The sequence below is a fragment of the Oreochromis niloticus genome, linkage group LG14, assembly GCF_001858045.2.
Source record: "Oreochromis niloticus isolate F11D_XX linkage group LG14, O_niloticus_UMD_NMBU, whole genome shotgun sequence".
Lineage (NCBI taxonomy): Eukaryota > Metazoa > Chordata > Actinopteri > Cichliformes > Cichlidae > Oreochromis > Oreochromis niloticus.
The window spans coordinates 34,292,862-34,308,288 of NC_031979.2; the positions used below are offsets into that span (position 1 = coordinate 34,292,862).

Sequence of the window (15,427 nt, forward strand, 5' to 3'; positions counted from 1 at the left end):
TATCAGATTTCATTACAAAACAGAAGAAAAAGTCATATAGAATTAGTGTTTTTTGTCCAGTCTTATTAATCATCATAATCGTACGCATTGACTCCTCTTTTATTACATCTAAGAAACAATATAGTGAAGAGGTAATTCAGTACAGGCTTTTCAATTTAATTTACACTTTAAAATTGCATTACGGTAATAATGTCCATGACATTAATCCAGAACTGATGTGCTTTGTGATTCTGTCAAAAGCCATCTAAGTGGGTTTTTTGTATATTATTACAAATTCTGCAGTTAATCTTTAGCAGATGCAAACCTCATTAAACTGAAGCTAAAACTTTCACACGAGGTAGCAAACTGATTGCATTTTGATTTTCTTCTCCTGCTGAAGTAGTGGAGGGCGAATCCCCCGTGCATCCACAGCTTTGCGTGATGTACTTTGTCCAGCTTATTTGGAGCCGATGCACAGTTTTAATGCACACACACACGTGGTGTACACGTTGAAGCAGAAGCTTGGAAATTATTACAGCATGTTTGATTTTTTTCTTGTGCCCTGGGGATTAATTTCCTGATTGGACGAAATCCTGGAAACAGACATAAACTGAGTGATGCCGATATGTTCAGAAGAAGGAGAGAGGAAATATGAACCCTGATGTTTTCTGTGAGGTGAAGAATATCATGTTTTACTAGCTTTCGTGGACACTGCAGCTAATCAGCTTTGACTCCGAACAGCTTTCTCTCTCCCTGGCAATTATACAAACGCACAATGTATTAAATCAATACTTTCATTTGTTATTTGTGTAATTACAAGTTTGTAATTAGGTTTTCTGTTGTTGTTTTTTTAAACAGCACCTACACAAAGTTCATTTTTCTCCACTTCGATCTTTTGTTCTATTTCTTGATAGTTCTGTGTTTTCACCCCCTCTCTCTTTGTTGCTATTTCCCGCTGCTGCAGTGTTATTTCCCAGTGGGGATCATTACAGTTTCCTGCTATCTTTTCTTATCTCACAGTTGTTATTTTTTGAATAGAAGCATGTGCCATGGCTGGTTTTATTTCCATTCAGCAGCATAAAGAAAAAAAGATGAAAACAGAAAATTCTGAACGTTCAAGTTAAACTGAGAGAGCTGTGTTACATCAAACCTCTACCTGCTCTCTGTGCTTTCCCACCAAGCTGCAGAAACCTTTTTGAAATGCTGAGAAGAAAGCTGGGATACAGTCAGTCATAATTTCAAAAAGATCTTGTAAATATAGGAATCACATTTTTGAAAAAAAGCGTCACATTGATAGAAATAACTGCTGACTAAATTATAAGGATTGCCGTCTTCTTCTGCATGTTTTTTGCAGTAGCGCTCAGCTGTGGTGTGCTGCTGCCACCCTGCTTTACAGGCTTGCACAACACGCTGATTCATAAAAGTACTCAAGAGATTAAAAGTACTCAACTGAATGGTTTCATATCGTGACGAGTGATGATTATTATTTATCTTTCTTTGCTTGAAATGATAATCACGATACCAGTAGCCACCAGTTTAAGCTCACACACTGACCCATCTGTGTGTGTGTTTGTGTGTGTTTGTGTAGGCACAACAGAGCGTGTGTGTCTGATCCAGGGGACTGTGGAGGCACTGAATGGTGTCCATGACTTCATCGCTGAGAAGGTGAGGGAGATGCCTCAGAGCACCCAGAAGACAGAGCCGGTGAGCATCCTGCAGCCGCAGACCACCGTCAACCCGGACCGAGTCAAACAGGTCAGTCTCATTATAGGATGCAAGGAAAGCCAATAAAATACTAATGTTCATGAATTCTTGTTTTAAATAACTGTTTATTAGTTGTGTTTGTGTGAGGCGGCTGGGTGTGTAAGGTAGGGAGGAGACAAAGTGGTTTCCTTGGTTTTCTCTGGAATGCCGAACTGTGTGTGTTTCTGTGTATGGGCTATGATTTTCTGCCTGAGTAAAGTTGAATGAGGCACAACATGAGGGAAAACAATGATGGCAATACAGATATGTACGCACACAAGGGAGGAAGGGAGAGAGCGAGGGAGCAGAGAAGGTAAGATTAGAAGGAAATATTTATAAAAAGGTGGAAGGATCAAAAAGAGAGTGAATTAGATGAGATTCGTTGCAATATGCAAACATATAACAGGCTACAGTTTATGGGACATGAACACGAACACGTGACATGAACTGCAGGCCTGCCCACGACGCGCACACACACACACACACACACACACACATGCTGACTATGCCAAATCCCTAAATAATCATCCCAACAGGAAATGACTTCCCGCTAAGGGAGGAAGTGTGAGCGAGTGTCCAGATCACTCTCTCTCTCTCTCTCTCTCACACACACACACACACACACACACACACACACACACACATATACATACAGTGTGAACATGACTTATAGCTAATCTTACTGAGTAATTTCGGGTTCTTAGCTCTCACTGTGTGTGTTGTTATATTTTTAGAATATTAGTTGGCAAAAGAAAAAAAAGTACCGGGTGCAATCTTTAAATCTAGATGTTTCCAGTTTGACACAGGTATATAAAACCAAGCACCTAGCTATGCATGCTACCTTTACAAACATGTGTGAAAGAATGGGTCATCCTAATGAGCTCACTGAATTTGCACATGGCATTTTCATATGATGCCACCTTGCAGCAATCAATGTGAAATCAGTGTGAAATTCCTTCCCACCTAAATATTCTGCGATTAATTGTAAGTGGTGTTATTGCAAAGTGGAAGCATATATGAGCCACAGCAAGTCGGCCACAAAGTAGTAAACCACTTAACGTTACAGAGTGGATTGATCAAGTGCAGAAACGTCACCAGTGCTCTGCTGAATCAGTAACTGCAGAGCTCCAAATCTCCTCTGGCATTAACATCAGCACAAAAACTGTGCGCCAGGAGCTTCGTGGCATGGGTTTCCATGACCAAGCAGCTTCTCTAGGTGTAATGCATAGGTAGCTCAGTGCTTCTGTCCATACAGATTTTAAACCCCTGGACTTTGGTAGTGGTAGGAATATTGCATTTGGTGGTACAGAGATGCATCAAAGGCTTTAACTTTATTTGAGACGGTAAGAAGAAACTGTCCATTCACCGAAATCCAGATATGAGAAGACATTTCTAATATAACTTTTGATCACAATGCATCAGTCTTCATCAAACACATCGCGGCTGATTATTAGGTTAATGCATTAAAAGCAGGACTGTGGTTTTAGCACATACACTGCTGTTATCGCCCCACACTATATTGTCTGGAACAGCACTCAATAGTCAGAAGCAGCACAAGTGTCACCATTTCACTAAGTTGTTGTTTGCCCAGAAACTCTGAGTTCAGTGCTTCGCACAGACTCCGTCCACTGCCGATCGCACAACTAAATGTGAGTGCCAATACCAGCTGTGTAATGGAGGACAATTAGGGTGGCCACATTGATTATGATCCCAATCTGTTTAAGTGATTATCATCATTCTCTCTTCATGATTGGTCTCATTGATTAGTCAAGTCTGGCATTGTTTCCATCTATTGACTCTTCAGGCTTGTCAGACAGTGCATTCAGCCATGCCTGTTGGCACTCACACACGCACACACACACACACACACACACACACAATGCACTAGACACTAAAAAGTGTAAACTATACTTAAAAGGCTGTTAAAGCAACCACACATTTAAAAAAACTAATCGAAGTGTATTATGTGTGCTGCAGAGTGAAAAAGTATTTTTGTGCCAGAACTTTCTATTTTTCTTCTTCTTCTGCTCTCAGTCTGGGTGTTGCATTAGAGTTGCGTACATTTTCCCTCGCTGTTTGCGATTTCTCATCCTCTGTCATGAGCAGAATTTGGGGGCTGGGGAGGGGAAGCAGCGCTACGCCTTTATAGTTTTGAATAATTACAGTTATCAGACTTTTATACACACAGACACACAACAAAGCCCTCAGAGATGGTGTTTTCGCAGAGTGCACAATTCTGAGGTGCCGTTATAAAGAGAGTTTTATGCATAATTAATCAATTCTGGGTACACACACACTCATACAGAGAATTCTCGAGCCCACACATACCCAGCAGAGTTGAACTCAAACGGGCAAATTGTTCAAAAAGGCTGCTGCGTTTTAAAAGCTGCTGCATGCAGATAACGATGCTGAAGCGCATTAGCACATCTGGTGTTTTGTTTCCCTGCGTCTGAAAAGTTAATTTCATCATTTTAACATATGTAGTGCTGGAAAGGCATATTATATGTCCGAAAGTATGCGCCACCCGTGGGTCACGGTACCTATCTCCTTCCTAAGCATCCCATTCAGTTAGGAGAGCATAAGTGAGCGAGCCACTGACGCTGGCCGATAAGACTCGGCTTGTAGTCGGTGCAGCAGTTCAGGAAACTGACAGATGGTCTTACAGCCTGTTAAGTTTTTCCACACCAAACTCAGGTTTCCGTGGCCAGGCAACCATTGCAGGCTCCAGGGAAGTTATTGGGTGAGAAATGGCAAATTATAATTTCTCCACTTCAGTTTTTGCACAGATTGTAGGCGGTTTTGTTACTATTGGACTGACCAAGGTTAGCTGCTTCCAGTTTCCAATCTGAATTATTTATTTAACTGAAGTGTCCTTCTTCCCCTCCGTATACAGTTAGTGTATATGTCGAATTTGCCGCTTGTGCATCATGAGCCTGAGCCGGAGGCTGACCGACAGCTGGGTAATGCTATTTTGGATGATATGAGCAGCCAAAGGGAGACAGGCAGGCTAATAGCTGTTGATATTTAGACACTTATAATAGAAGGCGAATCCCCCTGTTGCTCTTTAGGCTATTTATACCATGTTAGAGAGGCAACTAAATGGACTTGGGCAGCATTTGACAATGCACAGATAAAAGACATGTTCTCACACATAGAAGGAGAACACCCTCACTAAAATAGCCTTTTCGGCCATGCCGGATACTCACTGTAAATAAAGAAAAAGTTGAGAAAACTCATAACATGTGAGCAACTTGGTTGCATTGGCTGTTTCAGTTTTCTCAACTTTTGCTTTTGTCTGTGCTACGATTTAGTTCTGGTAATTTTCTTGTTCGGCTAATTACGATTTTTCTGTGAGGTTAATAAAACTTCTGGTTTGGCACAGTCCTTTTTCACCAGACACCCTTCCTGACACAAATCTCCCATTTATCCAGGATTGGCAGCAGCAGTGGGATTACACTAGCTTGTGATCCCCACGGCACAATGTTGGGGGTTGTGTTTCCTCCTGGCTGCAAACTGGGGATCTTTTGTGTGTTAGGCAAACACGATAACTCCTACGCTATTGAAATTTTGCACATTTTACACATTAACCCCTCAGGGATATCTGGTATGTCTATGTTGCTATCCTATAACTCTATAATAAAAATGAAGAGGACACACACTGTTATCTAAAACATGCATGTGTTTCTATAATGTAAGCGTAAAAACATTTGTCTAACAAGCAAAAGGTTTCGTGTTCTACCTCGTGGCTTACAGGTGCGATCACAAGCTAGTGTAGTATCACTGCTGGTCTCAAGTCCAGATAATTGGGAGGATTACATGTGGTGTATAAATCAAACAAAAGTTGAACAGTGTATCTTAGTTTCTGTCTTTAAAACTGAAAAAAATCTAAGAAAAATACTCATAAATGTAACGTGGAAGATAGTTTGTCAGGGATGAGTAACCAAACACACTACACTACACAGCCATACATAAATACACACAAATGCAATGTTGTCCTTAGTAAGATGAGACCTCTTGGTAGATCCTCACAGCATTTTAAAAGCGTGGCTGTCATTGTGCAAACGCTTGTCCAAACCATTGTAGACAAACTCACTTTGACCTGCTGAATGGATCTCATTTACAAACACACACTTATACACATGTGCCTCTGAAAGATGACTTGGCGCCCCGTGTAGTGCGGTCCGATTGTGTCGACTATTCTGGTTTTGGATAAAATGTCCTCTTCTCCTTCTTCTTGTCGAGGCCGCGGCTGTTGTGGCATTTGCTGTTGGCATTTACTGTTTGACCCCATAGGACTGGCTGGCACAGAAAAAAGAGGGGAGCAGCGTGAGAATTTGAGATATCCGAAGGGTGTCTGTGGGAGGAAAGGAGGAAAAATGTCGGAACAAAAGACTGGGTCAAAGAGGGAAAACAAAAAAAGTGTGAAAGGAGATGACATAAAGATAGATCGAGAAAGGGAGAAGACAAACAGAGCCAAAAATGCTAGCCTGACTGGCTGAGTGGGTGACTGAAAGCTGGAAGCAGATCTGAACTCTTGTTAGCCGACAGCTGCAGAGTGACAGAGAGCTTCAGTGGAAGAAGCAGCTGCTGATAGAAAGAAAAACAGAGCAACAAGAACACCGACAGACAACACACCGCACTTCAAGGCCGCATGACGGGACGACAGACCAGGGAGGAAGTGATTTATGAGCTGGGTGAATTCTTTTAATGAGGTCTGAAGTGATGTACAGATGAAGAGAATTTATTGAAGGATTTCATTACCTTTATTATTCATTGCTTGCTTTTGTTTACACCTCCAACTCTTGTAAAACACCACCATGCCCCTCTTCACACTGTGGCACGCGCTAATGTTACGATGGACAGTGTTGATCCAACTTTAAATAGTCATAGATTGTGAGTGCCCTCAAAAATCACTCACATATGTTGATGCACAAATATTAAACAAGTGAGATTTTTTACTTTAATCCAATTAGAAAATATATCTCTTTAGATAAAGTTGGAGTTTCATAGATTACATTTTTAGCTTTTTCTGTAATCTCATTATTGTGAATCTGTTGATCCATTAAGCAAAATAAATGACATTTCTCCTATTTTAAAAACAAAAGTTTAAGTCATAAGCAACTATTTCCTCCCAGTACAACACAGTTAGGAGATTAGCTCCTCTGCCTTAATGTGCTGTATCTCCAATCACACTTCCACACTCCCACTTGCTATTTTCATTGCATAAAGTGCATTAACAGTGAAAAGTATAGCTACATGAAGCACATCCATATGCATGTGCACATAATTCCCAAACAGTTAAGTGTTTGGGAATTATACACTCCTGAGTGGTTTCTGTGCAGAAGGGGGGTAGCATCAATCAATTTTTAAGCTAGTAGGAGGAAGCCATGCTTTTAGCTAGCATTCTGTCACTGATGCTAGCCACACGTTGGTGACGATGGCAGAATTATATCAGGCATTAAATCTAAGAGTGTTGAAGAATTGTTCAGTGTTCATGTTTATATCTTGAGTGAAGACGAATTGCTCAGACGCTTGACAAGTTGTCATGTTGTGAAACTAAAGTAGCTAGCTAGCATCACAGCTACAGTCAAATGCTGCAGTATTCATTACTAGCAAACACAGTTTGCTGTCTTAGATTTAAAACATCATTACTCTGTCAAAATTCAGCTACCACACTAGCAAGTAGGTATATTGTATGTAGTCTACCACATGGAGGAGTATTAATTGAAGTATCTGAGCTGAGACACAGTACTGGTCGGGTAGCTTAATTTATCCACTTGATTAATTTTATCATTCTTATGTATCAAAATGCATAATCTTCCGTTTTATGCAACTGTAAGTTTAGTGTTAGACTTAGAGCTGTAAGATGGATGGGCTTAGATCACAGTGATCTAAATGAAAGGCCATATGCATGTGTCCTCTCTCTGCTACAAGGGCAGTTCATCTGTAAAAGATCATAAGGACAGTGTGTGATAATCTGTGCAGGGATATTGCCCAGAAGGAAAATATGATCCGAGCATTATATAAACGCTCAGATCCACTGAGCATTTATGTAATGTGCCCTCCAAGCAGAGTAGAAAGTAATATCATAACAACTACAGGTCTGTGGAGTCTGCAAGGGATTAGAATTTACCCATCCACCCACCCATCCATCCATTTTCTTAACCACGTATCCAGTTAAGGGTTGAAGCAAGCCATAATAAATACTTTATTTATGACCCATTTAAAAGAATCACTATTGCATCCCCACTTAAATATGTTGGTTACTTTTAGGCAGGTAGATTTGTGAAGGTGGCAACACAGCTCGGGTGTGTTTGTGCTATTTTCTCCTCTCACAATGTGGTTCTAACAGTCTCTCACATTTTGTTGATTTGCTAAAATTATAACTTGTGGGAGATGACGTTTAAGATTACCAGCAGTTACCTCCTCATGCGCATTATTGATTCACTCTTAACGCAAAAGCCTTCCTGTGCAGACGAACGTAAACATCAGTGAATGTTTAAAGGCAAAGCACCCTGGAGACTCCCCAGACTGTGTTTGTGGGCGATGTAGTAAAGCACCACCTACTTCATATGGCCAGTAAAGCATGCCCTCTCTCCTGTTACTGTTGCATTATGCTGTATAGATATAAGCAGCCATGTCGGAGCTGTGTCCCCTGTGAGATCATCTGCAAATGGTCTGTGGTTTTGTTGTGGTATTTTTCTGGGGCTATTTTCAGACCAAGCTGGCCTTTATTCAGACTGAAAACAGCAGCAGCCTTTTAACATTGTTATGCTGTAATAACAGCAGCGCTAAAGAGTGAACAGACACACACGCACATGCCTCTACTCGCATCAGCTCCAGTGTTTCCCAGCAGCCACTTTGTTTGGTCATTTCCTCTGATCTCTCACCTCCTTCGCGAACACCTGTTTCCTACTTCCTGTTATTGCTGGCCTGCACAGGAAGTGTGCTGTGAATGCGAGGAAAACATGGAAGGCCCCTGGCTCACTTTGAGTCAGATGATAGAGGTGGAGTGTAAGACTCGCAGCTTAGTTGGCAAGAAAGGAATAATTCAGCTTCAGCCAAACGATGAGTCAAACACGCCAACAGTCAGGAAAAGTTCTGTGTTGTTGCTGCTGATCAGTGAATGAATGCACCCGGGATTTTATAGGATCGGCCGATCATTTCATCACAAAAGGCTGACCACTCTGTTGGCTACCATGAATGACAAAAGCATTGTGATCATAAAGTGATCGTAAACAGACTTCTGCTCCACAAGATCACATTCTTATTTTGTCAATTAACTTTAAATAAGATTAATTTTTAGCCATTGAGGTTTTACCTGAATCTATTGTTAATTCCTCTGTTAACAAACCAAATGGTTTCATTTTTGTGGAATTGTTTAGCTTAGGAACTCAACCCGGCCAGTTAGTGGAACCCAACCCAGTATTTTGTACTGGACGTGATTTACCTCATCAGCTTTTATCCCACGGTTATTAGTGACGGCCCCACCCTTGAAAATGAACTTGAAGGTCATTTGTGCAAGTTGTTGTTACTTTTCATAGGTGCATTTCAAAGTTAAGCAGCCTCTAGTGGCTGTGTGAATAAGTGCATATGAATATATGCTGCTTCCATTACATTTAGATATGTTTAACATTGTTAAAGGTTCTATTTTTAACCAGACTATGACTTTGTGATTAAACAAAGACAAAAAGAGAAAACAAAGAGAAGCAAATTGAAGATTTACGGTTAAAAGTTACTCGTGTTAAACAGACTTTTTCATTGGTTATTTCAGACGTCAGGAACAAACCACTTGGCGAGGTGAGTTGGTTCCTAGGTTTCATTTCAGAGATGTTTAAATCCAGGCTCCCCAAAACCCTCCACTGCAGTAAGTCGGGGATCGATGTAGGTGTCCCAGATAAGAGGCACTTGATGTATTCATGTAGGCTGTAAAAATATCTGTCATTGCTTTAGTTTAGGGATAAATTCAGTCAAAATTCAAGGTGCAGATGTTTTACACAGGATTTTACACTCTGCGATTTGCTTTCTTACATAACAATTTATCCGTTTTTTTTCTCCCGTCAGTCCTGTAATCTGCAACGTCTGCCTCGCTGCCGAGTCAGCGAGATTACAGGCGCAGTCTCTGTTTTTCTGTCTCGCTTGTCTGCTCCAAAGACAGATGATTGTCTGCGTTTTATTATCTCAGCTCGAAATTCACATTGTACTTCACGGTGTAGACCACACACAGACAGAGAATTATCAAGTTAGGGTGTGATGTCATTCATTCCTCAGACATATGTGTGTGAATTGATTAAAAAAAGAAAGATGAAGATTTTTAAAAGGTGCGATGTGCTTGCAAAGGAAATATCTCACACATGGAGAAAAGAAGAGAAGGAGGCTTCGTAATGAGTTTGATCTCCCCGTCTCATGTTTCGTCATCTGATTGGTCCGCACACAAACAGACTTGTGGTTTCTCCCCATTTAAAACAATGTTTTTCATTTTCTGCATTATCTGTAAGTAGTTGCAGTTAATCCTTCTTCTTCATCTTCAGTGTAGCAAGTTAACGGCCTCTCTGAGTGTATATGCTTCTGAGTTAATATTCCTCCAGCCAAGAAGCGGTTCATATAACAGCAGACTGAAGCTGGTCTATTGTGTGGAGGAGGATAAAAAATATCTCTGGGTATGGTCTTGTAATGCTTCTGAGGGGGATTTAATGAATATTTGCAAACTTACCATTCCTCATGTCTAATGATTCCTGAATGCATAAAACCATCTTATTCAGATTCTGTTCAGTTAGGTTTAGCTCACTTTCTGTTCAGCGATAGATGACTGCAGCCAAATCTTTATTATTGATCAGGTTGGTGTTTTTATTGTTTATCTGTGATCAAGACGCATCCAAAATGTAAACAAGAGGCTTTAATTCTCTAACATGAACTTTAGAAATATCATACTTTTAGAAAAAATAACACAGGTGGAGAGCATGTTGCAAACTCGTGTGCTAGAATTAAATAAAACATTTTGAAATATACGAAAAACTTAACTAGACGGTTTTGTTTTATTAATGCAAAAGAATAACAGCACACAGTGTGGATGCTTTGGATTTTGCAGCATCTGTTTTATGACTAAAATTGCACATCAGTAATTCTGCATTATACCTGTTTTGAAGGACAGGATGACAGCCAGGAATAATCCTCCTGCTGCTCAGACACTCCCTTTAAATCCCCTGAAATAAGTCAAAAGCTCCCTTGTCATGACACCCACCCGAAAAGCTTAAAAACAAATTAAAAAGACCACATCGGTACATTTTGTATCTACGTTTTTGAACGTGTTGCATTTAAATGTAAGCAAATGGAAATATTTTCAATTTGGTGACCTAACATGCAGTGGGTTTCGGCGAATAAAGAAAAAATGATGCTTAAAACTAACCCCCAAAAATGCTTAATGTCCTTGAAGCAGCTTTATTTTTCTAAAAGCAAGAAAATGTAATGTAATTTCATGTTGCGCTCATATTCCCTCTGCACTCGCACTTGTGATGGCAGAGAAACCCTCGTCATGGAGCAAGAACAAGACCTGAGCTCTTTTAAAGTTATAGCTCGTATACCACATCATCTAAATTCATGTGCGTGGGTATGTATAGGAGTCTGATCTGTATATGCGTCCAAGTTAACATCATGTTCTCTTGCTGTCGGTCATTGTAGCCCAGCTCTTCTGTCATTCTGTTATTTTTAACCTCCAAGGGGGTTTCTGTGCTCCTGGGCGAGCCAGAGAATGAAAGAAGAAAGACGGTGAGAGCGGTGGAAAAAGAGGGATGACACAGGGAGAGAGGTGACTAAGCCTGTGGATCAGTAGGAGGCAGATTAAACTAAAGTCCCCTGCTTAAGACTTCAAAGTTCAAACTGCAGCAGCCTCAACAGTTGTTCGCCGTCCGCTCACTTTGCGTTTTTGTGCGCTCACGGGAGATCGCTCAGAACATGCGTGTTTTGTTTTGTTTGTGTGTGCTTGCCTGTCATTGTTTTTCTCACATAGATATGGATGACACTGTGAATCGGTGCATGATGATGTGTGTGAGCAGCCGTGTGTGTGTGTGTGTGTGTGTGTTCATGTTAGCGTCCACTGACGATACTGCTTGTGACTGCAAAACAACGTTTGTACCACAATGTCATCATTACCGGTGTGGCGTCTCAAAAATTGACAATCCTAAATTTTAATAAGGAACAGGATGCTAAAATCAGGTAGAGGTTGTGTTGCATTCATAAATGGCATTTGGATATTATCAGTCAGAAGTAAACAGACGGGATGAATGCAAGTGAATTCTTGCAGGGATTTGGATAAATGTACATGTGAAAAGCAGGCGTGCTATTAGATGTTTCTTAATCCTCAGTTGATTTTTTTGTTCCCTGAGTTGTGTTGGTGCACAAGTAAAAGTCTCAAATAAACAATACAACCCTGATTTTTCTAAATAAACTTGCACGGGCTTTGTTTTGGCTAATCAGAATGGGAACAGGAGCCTCTTCCATCTCAGGAGATTCCAGGGAAACCATTTTGCAGATTTAGTGTTTCATGAAATTTGAACACACACAGGAGGGAATGACTCGAGAAAGGCAGCTGGCCGTAAAAGCTGCGTGTTAATATGTCTGCACATCAAGGTCAAACCCTAACAAGCTACTGCAACGTGCAGTGTGTGTGTGCGTACATGTGTCTTAAGTTTGCTCGTGAAATGAAGCATCGCTCTGTCGGATCGTTATGCTTCGGTGATCCCGGCACCCCTGTTAGCTTATCACTTTTACTTGTCTATGCGAGACAAAAAACAAATACGTACACACATTTGTTGATACACAAAGTGAAGTGACACGTTTTGATTGATGAAGCAAAGCAAAGCGTTTGTCTCCTTCAGCCTTCCTGCTTAAACACAAGGACGTGGAGACAAGTCGACCATATCGCAGCGAGCAAGAACATCTTTGTAGGGCGTTTAATTATGCTGTGTCAACGTTTCATTAATCTTCTACATTTTAACAGATTTATTAAAGCACCTAGTAGCTACAAAGGTTCCTTCTGGATATAATCACAGCAATATAATATGTTTTATGACAGATCTTGGTAATTATTTGTCCATATATTAAATGGCAAATGTTTGCGAGCCCTTCAGTCAGTGTCATTCACCACTGATGTTTTCTGCAACATCAGCAGATACAAAATACTGAAGGATTCAGTTTAGTGTTTTCTTCTATGTCTTCTACTTTATAATTTATTTTTAATTGTACAGTTATTTGGTTATTTGTACATTAGGTTGGAGACTTATTTCCTGTAACAGATATCCACTGAACGTCCAGTGAGTAATGTATAAGGTTTATTGGAGTTTATTGCTTAAAAGCATGAAGCAGATGATGAAAGTACAGCTGTACTCGAGGGGTTATTCTCTTTGTAGTAGTAAGACTACACACCTTTGGAGTCGGAGTTGCAAGTTCAATTCCCATCAAGTATCCAGTAAGCCCCCCTCCCTTGCTAAAAACCAAGCCCTGGAATGGCGCGGCTCTGTCTGCAGCTCGGACACAACACATTTTACTGCATGTTGTACTCTGTATGATTGTGTATGTGACGAATAAAGCTACATTTTGAGCTTAAGAAAAATCTTACTGGTCTTACTAGAACAGATCTGGTAGAAGGAAATCAAGGAGAGTAATTAATGTCTCTGACTTGTCGAGTTGGGATTTGTTCCAGTGTGACAAACTAATCACTTCCAGAAAAATACCCAAACATCTCTCGTGTTTTTGTTTTGAAACTGTGATAATTGAACTTTTTATTTGACAGTCAGACTCTGAACGTGCTCCAAGTTGTTCCTGAATCCAATCATCCCAATATCGATTTGAACTTATCTGTTAAGCCGGCATCCCTGCTGAAGTCGACACTTCGCATCCCTGCTCCTTTGCATGAGTGTATTCACGAGCAGGAGATTGATTTTGACCTTTGACCTCAGCCCAGCACCTGCAGCCGTAGGACGTTCTTGTCAGCAGCTGGATAGAAGCCAGACCCTCCTCTGCTCTGTGGAAGAAAGTTTCTCCCAGCAAGTATAAAACTGTTCAAAGAGAAGGGGAAAAAAATCAAATGAAAACGGGAGACACCTGAGATCAGAAAACGTAGAAAAAACTGAAACCTTAACAAAAAGCTTTAAACCTGAGCGGCTAACGGGGGAAATAATGAAAGAGTTGTCACTGTAGGAGAGATTGCCTGCGTGCTGCCAACTGTCACATAATCTTCTTTGTGGCAGCTCTGCAGAAAGGTGCTGGGAGCATGGGATTGTGGGTAGGTAGGAGGATGCCTGGCTGAGTCGGTCATTGGAGCGAGTCAAAGCAACAGCGTCAGCTAAATAAAAGCAGGATAAAGTTGATGATTTCATATTAAAACTGTGTGTGTGTGTGTGTGTGTGTGTGGGAGTGAGTTGTGTTTGACCTTGGAGGAAGAGCTTTGCTTTACTGAACACAGAAAATTGAAAGAAATGAACAGTGAAAAATTACAACAGTACAGCACAACATAAGGAAAGACGCAAAAAGTACACAGCTACGCAGCTTTAAGGGACTGACAGATGTTTTAACATTTGTGAAACCTTAAAAGGGAAAAAACCTCAACAATATGGAAAGAAATAAATGCGAGAAAAGAAAGTGAAGCAAGCGGAGGAGGAGTGGAGACGAATCTAGAGCCTCATTAGCAGAGAATCAGTCGGATATAAAGATGGTAGATGTGATCGGTAGCACCAGGAGGGATGCAGACATCACTGTACACCACTGTTTATCCTCCCACTTCTACACCGACACTCTGTGGATGTGTGTGTGTGAATGTTACAGTGCAGAGTGCAGAGGATGAAAGAACTCATGAGTAAAATCTTTTCAGCTTCTTCCTCTCTGCAGTTCTCCTGCTGGTTGTCGCTTAATTATTTTATCCGTCATCTTTACTTTCACCCCCACCCGGTTCATCTGCTCACTGCAAAGCAACCATCCGGAGAACGTTGCCCTTGAACAGACCCGTCCTGGAACATTTTGGATGTACGGTTAGACCGCTGTATGAAATCTAAGGCAGTGCCAAAAAGTGGTATCTTATTTTATTTTTTCTAATTTTTCACAAATCTTTGGCAGCTTAGAGGATATCTGTACAAATGTTTACATCCAAAATTTGACTGTTACTTATTAGCAGTGGATATTAGCATAATCATCTGTTCAGATTAGAATGAGTGTTTGCAGAGTTTTGACAGTATTTTACACCATGAAGATTTTTCCTGCATCTTGTTAAGAAAGGATCGCATCACGCGTGCATTTGTTAATCTCGCCCTAACCAGAGGCTCCAGAATCATCTCTAATAGCCGTCTTACTGAAAAAGACATTACCCACGGCCTGCCATACCACACCGAAGGAGGATGGCGTAGCCAAGGCGCAGCGCCAGGGTGCTTCTTTGATTTACAACAGTAGCATTTCTTTGTAATGACAGTGAACTGAGTCAATGTGGAAAAACTTAGGCATATTGTTAAAATTGTGCTTGTTTTTCTCAAGATTTTGCAGGCTGTGAATCATCAGTTTTGTAAATGGGTGATTCCTTAAACTTTCTTCTTTCATGCTCAGAATGTACTTGCAATAGCTTATCATGTTATGGTTTGCATTTTGTCGAGCTCCCTTTTATATCAAATTGGGCTGGATGTGGTTAATGAACTAAAATGAGTTTGACATCCCTGGATTAGAC

At 40.7% G+C, this 15,427-nt stretch overlaps 1 protein-coding gene across 2 annotated transcripts in view; it reads left to right on the plus strand.

The window, feature by feature from the left end:
• nova2 (NOVA alternative splicing regulator 2) overlaps positions 1-15,427 on the plus strand; it is an 88,923-nt gene that overhangs the window by 56,493 nt on the left and 17,003 nt on the right. For both annotated transcript variants that reach the window (XM_005461108.4, XM_003456376.5), the window contains one exon: positions 1,568-1,734. In XM_005461108.4, the coding sequence (XP_005461165.1) occupies positions 1,568-1,734 (167 nt within the window). The remainder of the gene's footprint in view (positions 1-1,567; positions 1,735-15,427) is intronic.